Source organism: Daphnia magna, unplaced genomic scaffold (assembly GCF_020631705.1).
Source record: "Daphnia magna isolate NIES unplaced genomic scaffold, ASM2063170v1.1 Dm_contigs186, whole genome shotgun sequence".
Classification (NCBI taxonomy): Eukaryota; Metazoa; Arthropoda; class Branchiopoda; order Diplostraca; family Daphniidae; genus Daphnia; species Daphnia magna.
Genome location: NW_025533160.1, coordinates 2,745 through 13,525, shown reverse-complemented (window position 1 = coordinate 13,525; position 10,781 = coordinate 2,745). Strand labels below are relative to the sequence as shown.

At 36.9% G+C, this 10,781-nt stretch overlaps 1 protein-coding gene across 1 annotated transcript; it reads left to right on the top strand.

Moving 5' to 3' along the window:
• The first annotated feature begins 702 nt into the window (after positions 1 to 702).
• Positions 703 to 1,427, top strand: LOC123467402. The gene is made up of 2 exons (XM_045167364.1): positions 703 to 1,036; positions 1,214 to 1,427. The coding sequence occupies exons 1-2, from the start codon at positions 847 to 849 to the stop codon at positions 1,402 to 1,404; spliced, it is 381 nt and encodes a 126-aa protein (XP_045023299.1). The 5' UTR covers positions 703 to 846; the 3' UTR covers positions 1,405 to 1,427.
• Positions 1,428 to 10,781: the final 9,354 nt, after the last annotated feature.

Below are 10,781 nucleotides of genomic sequence, written 5' to 3'. Positions count from 1 at the left end.
AATTAATCAAGTAATTGTATTTCATCGTTCAATAATGACAATTATTGTGCTGACGAGACCGTTACTTTATTACTTGCTGCTGTTATTTGGAGAATCTTCAACTTCTGTTTGTTATTGTTTAGAAAAGTGGAAATACCCTTTCGGACTTCTCCTTCTTTTTTCACCTTCTCGTGATCCTTGAATTGGAAAAAATCCAAATTTTTCGTGGAAGGCATCACAAACCAAATCAAATTATCACCGTTAAAATCAAATAATGAATCAAGAAAAAAGCTATTTTTAATAAGCACTTCACGCGTAGCGTCTCACGTGTTTCGATTCTTCACACTGAATTATGGCTAGTTTTCCGTCTGCTACAGGGATATGACTAAACAGCATTCTGTCAAACCACATTTTATTCGGTAATTTAATAAAATTAAAATGTTGCAACACGATCTTTGACATAATGAAAATTATAGGATATATTTTTTAGTTTCATTTTAGCATATTTATTAATAGGGAATTTTATTACATATAATATGGAACCCAAAATAAACCGAGGAATCGTTTACTAAGGTGGGCGTATTTAAGAAACGAAGAAACCCCATCAAATGCTCTATATTTGGGTAGGGTAAGGTAATGGATTATTGTTGGTTGCGCGACTGAATAAACAGGGAAGGGTTACTTAACACAAAGGAAAATACAACTTAGGTTCAATCAAGTTTTTACATGCTTACGTTACAGAAATCTCGAATTTTCGTCTGGTATATTTTCAGCAGTAGTTCATAGAGATTTGTTCTCATAACATTTTCACGTGCGCGTAAACATTGCGTCTACTCGTGCCACAAGATAATTTATAAAAGTCGTGAGATGAAGAAGCCTAACAGACCAGTCAATTATTTGTCTTGGCTGAAAAGACTGAACTGTGAACCAGTTGCCATACCAAGAACCACATACTACCGTATGCGACTCAACATGGGACTTGTAAATAGGCGTACGGTTGTTGGGCAGATGCGTGCTCAAAATGAGTATATTCGTCGTCATCCTAACACAAACTATGGTAATCAATTATTCAATTGCCCAACATCCAATAAGCCCCAATTTATCGCACAGTTGACGCCGTCACTTTTATCTTACAATTAATTGCGTGATTTAGTGCGAAAACGCGTAGTATCGTGCAATTATTTATTCTTTTACCTATTTTTTTATTTTTTTCGTTTGCTATTGTACAAACCAGTCGACAGGGAATACATTATTGGAGGAGACGTAGCTAGTAATAAAATTTTTCACAACGACGATCATCACCAGGAGCAACAACTGAGGATTGATAGTGATGATGATGATGACCATTCGTCCTATACAGCTGACCATTCCCCACCAGAATACGCAAGTGGTTCCGACGAAGAAGGCGATGTCGATCGAGAATAAAAATACAAATTTCTGTTGTCTAATTTTTTATTGTTCAATTTAGTACGTAATGAGCACAATTTTATTGTGTTAATTTTTAAATTGCGGAAAAAACTTGTAGGATAGTACGTGAAAATAACGTTTACATATGTTTAATTCAATAGTGCATGATTTATTCTAAAGTTATTGCGTACTATTTTTTCAACGCGCATTAACTGGTATTTAAGTTTATCTATTGCATACTGTAGTTCATGATAGCATGATAAAATCAAGTTAAGATATGATAAAAAGATGTTAACACACAATTAATCGTGTTAGTATGCAATTTACTATTTAAACACGCAATGAATTGTATTTAAGTATGTCTATTGCATACTGTAGTTCATGATAGCATGATAAAATCTTATTAACATATGATAAAAACATGTTAACACACAATTAATCGTGTTAGTATGCAATTAATTGCCTCGGATTTTTGGTTGGGTAGGATTTAAAAAAAAAAATAGAAAGAAAAAAAAAAAGAAAAAGAAAGTTGGTTGTTATAGAGAGAGAGAGAACTGATCATTTCAGGCAGCACCAAAGAGAAATAGCGCAAAACTCGTTGCTTGATCAATGCCAACAAAGTAAGGCCTATTTGAGTTCAGTGGAACTGAATGTGATTGCTTTCGACTATACAAATCTGTGTAGACCTATACAGTATATACACACATGTACTGTAGCCTACACAGCTTTGGCTCTCTTTTTTGGGCGGAGAATAAAAAAAACAAAAAACATGCTGTTTGAGGCCGAGACAAAATAGGAAAGCGAACGACGAAAAGGGCAGGAAATATAAAGACCAGCATGCATACAGATGTGTAGACTGTAAAAGCCTTGCAGTGTAAGGCCTAAGTGAATAGTCTGTCGCATTTATTCAACTTTTTCTAGATGGGAGATGAAGACCCTCTATTTATTTTGATTTTTTTTCTTCTTCTTTCCCTTCATCTGTCTCTGCTGTGCTCTTTGCTGTTGGCCCAGAGCTATACATCTATATACTGCTGGCGTTGCGTGGAACTCTTCTGGACAACGCCTAGAGGTAATAAAAGATGCGACCGAAATGTTCTTGAAGTTTATATACTGTGCGTAATAGACTACATCGTCAATCTTAAAAATGATTAAAAGAGCGTATATACACAGCAGCAGGTATATATAGAAACGTTTTAGAAGCTTCACTTTCATTTGGACGTATAATAAACGGAAAAGCAGCACATCAAAAATACGAAATTGCGCATATACATGGGTTCGATGCTGGTTATATCCAGCACGTTGCATATCAGGCTTGTATATGCGTTTCTTATATGAAGTTCACACCACAATATACGGAACGAAGTTTATGGGAACAGCAGCCAACTTTCGACAATGTTATCAATTCCTGATGTTCCTCCATCGCGTATTAAAGACCACCAAATTATACGGTAACCATATATATACGTCATAAAATGGGTATAGCTAACACATACGTCAATAATATTTGTTGCCTGCTTATACTTGAATTTCATAGATTTCGAAGAAAATTGATCGGATTATGAAGGAGTCGCTATGCACGGGTGGGAGTTCTCCATGGCTTTGCTATGGAAAACTGATTCAATTCCCAATCATAATAAAATTTAAAGAATAAAATAAAATAGTCTACCGGATATGTTAGACTATAGACCTATATAATATTACAGAGTGGCATATTTACAGACTTTCGCTGTCTGCATGTCGACAATTAGTATAGAAAACTAACACTAAGAAACGTGACTTAGGTGAACAAGCAGTCAGTTAGAAAGAAAGTGGAAAAAAAAATGGATGAAAACATAAAAAGAAAAGGGAAGGGAAAATATATATAAACAAGGTCTTCCCGCTCTTCCTGATGCTAACGCATCCGTGTACATCAAGACAGTTAGTTGGACGTATTGCCCTGGAGACCGCTACAGCGCCATCGTATATATAAACTTGTAGAAACATAGCCTATATAATACAAGAGAGGGGCAGCCTCAGCGTACATTCGTTGTTAGGCCTACAGCAATGCAGCCGCATATATGAAACCCATATGGAATAGGGACGTGAGTGGTCGGTTGGCACGCCATTAACCAATAAAGCCATTATTTTTCTGGCCGTATAATTCTAAATATATACATCTATAGTCAGGGTTTAATCCACACACACACACGCGCGTCCAAAAGGTATTCCACTTGCTGCTTTTGCTGGCTATATAAGTGTAGTATTAAATACATATATACGCCAACAGGCAAGTTGCTGTTTGTATTAGACATTTATAGACAATAACGTCTGCCTCTGCCTATATTTCGGACGTCCTGGAACCGTATTCTTGTTATGAAAGGAACTCTTTTGCTTTTACATTTGCTTGCGTATATTCTCTCTCTCTATATAAAAGGTGCTGGGACGCTTTGTGTTGAAGACAGATTTCCTGTTCTCAGTCTAAACCTGGCGGTGAATCAAATACTATATGGTCACTTTCTGAGAACCGTATTGTTTTATATGCCATCGAAAACGTATAGTGAAAATATTACTTGAGCTATATTATGTATATATATACTCGATAAAGTTATATTATAGCCTATGTGTCTATGTATTCCTACAAGCATTCCCTCCCCCCTTCCCCCCCTTTTTAAAAAATCTTATTACAACAGCTTTATAGAAGCAACAGTGTTTCAGGTAATTTAAAAATGCTATACAGCAAAGTAATATATAATAGAAGGTTTCAACTCTGACGAAAAAGCCAATGTGATGGTTTCCTGGGCACCGTGTAGATATGAGATTATATATCGAATTTGTATATGGGATAATGTTACGGAAATCTGTGCACTTCGTCAACGTGTCGTAAAGCACTGATGCTGATGGCAAACGAGTCTTATATTTATTGATATTATATAAATTAGATAAGGAGAATTTAGTTTTTGGAGACGGGACCAATATATTTATTAGTTCCCGCTGTTGTATTTTATATATATTAGGACAGGTGAATTCCATCGCTTTATACTGGAATCCCTGGTCCAACTCGAATATGTAAAAACCCAACGGTATACATATCTATAATACATTTCATCAGACAAAGGGTTTACAAAATTTCTGTCCCAAAAAATCCATTTTTCTCGCTATAGGATTCTCGACCCTTTCTATGTAACTTGCTGCTTGGTAATTCTTAGAATAGTTTTGCCATGAAAAAAAAAAAAAATATAATAAATAAATCGAATGGGGAAAGCCGGGAATATGGAAACGGGACATGCTTAGGGCAAATCGCGTATTTATTTATATGTATTTTTTGAAATCCCAATAAAGGAATTTGCAATAATGTGTATAGTCTAAGCCTTAAGAAAACTGGTCCAGTGAGGTTCTTTCGCAAAAGCTCATATATAGACAATAGCATCAAAAATGTTATATATCGCTATCATCCAATCAAAATGTTTGCAGCCAACGCACCCACAAAGAAATGATGCGGGAATGCAGAGAATAGCCTATATATGGTCAGGAAATCTTTATACACGATTGAGTAACCGCCCTGTTGCCAAACGCAAAACTCAATGAAAACAAACAAACAAGGAAATGAGCTATACATCCAATCAAATCATCAAAGGGAAGCCAAAAACTATAGCCGCGCTTAATCGAAACATATTCGCCACACAATCAGCCCAACGCTTCCCCGGCAATCTGTTCAAATCCTATATATATAGAATCATACATAGGTCTATCTATAGGCCTACTATATGTAAATTATACATGATCCAAGTATAAACGAAACTCGTGCTGGTTCAGTAATATACTATTATATCTGTCTGATGCGATAATCTTTCCATGCAAATCCTGCAACATATAGGCAATTCATCATTTTATGCATGTTGTCACATCACACACACAAAAATCGAAATCAAAATCAAAAACAAATGAAAAAAAAAAGGGAATTGTTCGTTGCGGAAAGCCGCGGTGATGCCATGCGCATGATACTGAATAAAACCGGGCCATCTTTTTGCGCGTGTTCCTGTCGGAATCGATGATCAGCGTGTCTATAATGCCTTTGAAAGACTCTTGTCTTTATATCTTTCTTGACAAAGCTGGCGGTATATGCAGGGCGTGGTGCGCTTTCGTGCATTCTATATGTTGGCGCAAAACGTGGCAATTCATGCATTTGGATGCCACAACTCGTCGACCAACAACTCGATTTCAAGGCGAAATGTTTCACATCGTCAGCAGTTGTCCGAGTTGTGAATATTCAACGACGCATCGTGTGACGCACTTGATGTCCACTCTGATTTTTCCTCAATAACTCCATGCCACAATGTAATATATTCTATATGTACTGTATATGCGACCTAAAGACTCCGGACAGGGCCAATGATGCATGCGCTATTATGACAAGAGATTATATAGTATACAGCTAGAAAATCGCGATGCGTATATAATGAATGCCTCCTACGTAATACGGATAATATAAAAAGCTTTTTTCTTTTTTTCCATATTACGGAATTAATGCTGACAGTATATTGTCATTTGCATACACCAAACAATTTTTGGCAGTTCAGACTCCCAACTGATGATCTTTTCAGATATATTGTATATACAGGACTATATTAAAAATGACCGTATATATTTTACGCAACCCCCTGCTATGCATAAATAGGCCTATATACGGATTTGCCTTTATCAGGTATATATTATTGAAAGCCGGTAGCAATTTGATTTTATCTTAGACATCAACAAACATACAGCCAACATTGCATTGGCTTTATTCTGCTGTTTTATATGAGCGCACTGTGGCCAGGTTTAGCCTATATATTTATGCCTGTCTATATATAGTGTAAAAATAGCAATTTCAATGACAACAAAGGTTGAATTAGTTAACGGCTTTACCGGCAAATTTTGCCATAATTACATGCATGTTTGTCTCCCCTTCATTGAGCTTCGCGTGCTGAGTTACATACCAAAGTCCGCATATACTTAATAGATCGGCGATTGTTTGCTCGTCCAAGGGTCGATGCCAATTCTTAGAAGATTCGAAGCAATGAAAAAAAGGCATAATAATCAAAGTGTAATAAATTTGTACGATTAATCTTTTGCAGTTTATTTTTTCCGGTTCAGCAGCCCGTTTAGGGGGGGAGGGGGGGAATGCTTGAGTTAGTCTGAAAAGGTTGTTGAGGCCTGCCAGGGCTGTGGCATCATTTCCTCAATGATTTTTTTTTTCTTTGTTGTTATTGACTAACGTGCCCAGATAAAGAGGGAAACCCGGAAAGAAAAAACAAATTTTGAAGCATAAACAAAAAATGCAAAAAATATATAGTATAATTCATGCTGTCGTTCCATGGACTAAAAATAGGCTCAATGAATAAGTTTGCATTTGCAATGAGTAGAATTCAAAAAGCACAAGCAAAAAACAAACAAAAAGTTGTTGCTATTTTTCAGTTTTTGTTTTTGTTTTCTTCTACCGATTTGCATGTAGCGTCCACCTATGTATATATAGACCCAACGCTGGAATATAGTATACGGATCAACAACAACTATACGAAAAATGTGATAATGATCTCTATACAAAAGCTCTACAAAAAAAACAAAATGTTTGTTTCCTGGCGCGGAAATAAAAAGAAGCAAAAGCTGACTGGAGTATATCGGCTAGTCTATATAGGCTATACATCAACGGGAAGGTTGCAATTTCTAAAATGATCTGAAATCCATCCGGCCGACGCGTGCGCTTCACCGACTCGGAAGGAACAAACATTCCATTAGTCACGCACTGACGTCTTCTCGGCCCCATTGACGCGATCTTTTATTTTTTATTTTTATTTTTTTGCCCGTCTCTAGCAAACAGCCGCTCAGCCGCCAACCCTTGCGTATATATATGACCCTGGACTTTGATGGTATAGACATAGACAGCAGGCCTATATAGATTTCAAAAAAAAAATCTATACATAGTCTACATAGTTTAAGATAGATGGAACTGCGGTCCAACGTTCATTCATAGACAAAACTTCGATGTGCCACCCTGTTTTCTAGAGAGAGTTTTGGCGTAGACGAGGATGGTCTATACCACAATATTATTTTCAAGAGTTCGATCCCAAACATACATAGAATAGCTGTAGCCACGTATATACATTATCTTGCCGGCCTATATATTGGTAGCCTATATTAAAAAAAAAGAAAGTTTTGGCTTGTGGTAGGCTATGTATAATGACCATCGTGCGAGAACAACATCTTATCATTCACCCTCTTCCTTGTTGCAGATGGATGAACTGAAGCATTAATCTCCCGCGGCTTCATGACACCGGCGCACAGCAGCATATAATATAGTCATCAACGATTGCATTCTAAAACGGATCAAAATGCAGAAGGAATGCTAAACAATAACTCGACAGCGATCGCTGTTTTGCGCTGCTCTATATAATATTTCATCTGCTCGAGAGAAAACGTTTCTAATAACGAAGAAGAATCTGAGAGATGGTTCACGAATCTCGAGTACGGGGGGGGGGGGCTATTCTTCTGAGAAAAAGTGTGCAGGTATATATAAAAATAGAGAGGGCCTAATGTTTAATCTAGATGAACTATAGGCTAAATGATTCCAGGAAAAAACTTTTGTTTCGTTTATAGTCCACAGAGAATACAGCACTTCTTATGAATTTAATCTATGTATTATAGTCCTAATATAGTATAGGCCCTATATAAAGTCAAATGCTGTGAGCTTGATCCTTGGCGATTCACTAATTAAAATGAAATCATTGGAATTATTACAGCCAGGTAATTAAATTGTTGAATCGTTCAATTGGCACTGTATATTATATATATACTTGTGGCAGTTGTATTCATCGTTTTTCTCAAAGAACTATTATACGCGTTTGACGATGAACGTTGATGTTTGCGCGTGTTCAGCATAATACACATCCATATATAGAATTGCTTTGTTGAATGAAATGTAGCCTATATAAGCTAGCAGAATTGTAGACTAAATGACAGCCTCACTTTGAATAATTGATATCAACAAAACTGTTAGTCTGGCGACTATATAAAGGGGGCAGAACATTTGCATATTTCGGGAGCCTATATAATATAAGTAATAATATACTCTCATGCTTGATTGGAGTGCCGTACTTCCGTTGCCAACCATTTCTCTCTTTCCCGCTGCTAGTTTCTAATATTATTATTCAAGAAGGGGGAGAAAGGCAAACAAGGGAGGCGGAATTCCACACCCCCCCCCCTCCTGCCTGTTATGAAATGTTCAAAAGAGAGACAAAACCCAAAAAGATTTCCATATACGTCGGTTGGTTCAATCTTCTTGGTATGTATTACGTATAACTTCCTGTTTTTGAAGTTGCTTCATTTTTTTCTATACTTTAGGCTATATAGTCTACTTGCGCCGCCCACTGTTTTTCGAAAGCTCGGCTACCGCGTATATAAATATCACATGGAGTTCTTATAGACGTGATTACAATTGTGCTGATGTTCACTCACGAATAATTAAAAAAAAGAATCGTCATGTCATGCCTTGTGCATCAGTGGCACACAGAGGAACGAATGATCAGCAAACGTCTTGCGTGGCTATTATGTTATTCTTAAAAATATGCCTCCGCACCGAGACTCAAAGTAGATAGCTTCATGCAGGTTATATAAAGTTATATTATAAATGGCAGCCAGACATCAACGAAGACTATAGAGAGAAAAAGAAAAAAAAAAAAATCTTGTTATTCCCTGCTGTGCTGGCCAATGCAGTTAAGAAATTATTATTACTGCCTATCTACAGTTATATACTTAATAATGGTGAGCCATTACCGTTTGATAATTCATTATACGTAGGCTATACAGTATAGGCTAGATAGAGCGATAAAGGCTCAGTTGAGTTGTATATGAGGCATTCGTCTTAAAGCTTTGGATCTCGTCACATGTCGCACGGAATATGGCCACACGTCAGCCTTGACGAAGACTGTGTCTAGGGCTATATACAAAACCAGTTGCCGCGGAAACTATATGGTTACAGGACTGTGAACGCAGCCGCGACAGACATCTGCTATTGAAAAAAGACCTCAATATGGTAATGCACTGCTCAGCAATTCATCTGTTCAAGTATTAGACGACCTAATGAGCTAATTTTTAACTAACTGATGGGATTAGATAAGGGCCTTGTATTTCAGATCAATATTACAGCGGCCAAACAAAGGTATACAAACAAAAGGTGAACGACAAATGAGATGCGAATCAAAAATGCATATAGTTATATCTGATCTTGCATTGTATTGACCGCGCTTCCTACATAAACGAAAAAGAGTGAACTATAAAACAACAAAAACAGCAAGGTTTCTTTTGTCCTCACGTTTATAATGCCGAGGCAGCTTGATTATAGCGGACACAGAAAATTCAGTTGAATGTGAACGAATTCCTATATACTTTATCTATATACTAGGCTATATGGAAGTTCGCGGAAGTTTGTTACAGAAACGGAAAAAAAACAATTGAGGTTCCACCAACGTTTTCTTTTTCTTTCTGGTATATAAGTAAAGTATTTGTATACAGTTATATACAATAGATTTCCACACTGACAACTTTATGATTTAGATTGACACGCGCTGTTATATAAGGGTGGCATTTTTGTCGTTGAATCGGCGATAGAAGCCTCTTTAAGTGCTAATATATACTTTTTCAGCATCTGCTCGCAGACAACACAAATGAATGCTGGGGCCAAGCGTTGCTTATTGTCAAACGACCGAGTTACGTTGACGCTTTATATATATATGCGCTGTGCGATTCGATTGCTTTCGCGACGATATATAAGAGAAGAATCAACTTAAAGGCGCCGATGTATACGTGACTAGCTTATTCTGATGTTACTTTTGGGAATCGTGAACGGCGCACCAAATGTTGTTGGACGAGGCCGTTAAAGAAAACACAGGAAAAGAAAAGCAAAAACAAACGTTCGCTTTCTGCGGCCATTACAATTAATCCGTATATATACTGTATAGGCTCTTCAAACTTATTGAGCTCCTTATATGAAAGAAGTTAACCAGCACCAATCGAAATGGTTTCCACAGCAAATATACTCTTGTAGCCTATAACCTATATTTATATGTTCGTGGGGAGTTTGGTTTGTGCAGCAGCACTCGAGTTTCGAATTTGCAGTGAAAACCATTGAATAAAATTAAGAATCCTTAATCATTTAATGCAGAATTTGTGACGAATATCAGCACCTGCTGCGGTTGATGGAAGCCAATCGACGAACAATATTTCCGTTACGTGCAAATCACATAATACTGATGCATCATGATTACTGTTTTTGTCTAAATCAGGCTTACACTAGGTTTCTCCATGCTCGTAAATGACAAATCAAATTATCTTAAATATGCACGCAGTTCCTGCAGCCTTGCAACTTAGATTTTATAGTTATC

Excerpts from the sequence above, each read along its gene's own strand:
- LOC123467402 (XM_045167364.1), top strand. The coding sequence starts at position 847 with ATGAAGAAGCCTAACAGACCAGTCAATTATTTGTCTTGGCTGAAAAGA. Across the intron at positions 1,037-1,213 it reads TCATCCTAACACAAACTATG|TCGACAGGGAATACATTATT; the intron begins GTAATCAATTAT and ends TGTACAAACCAG.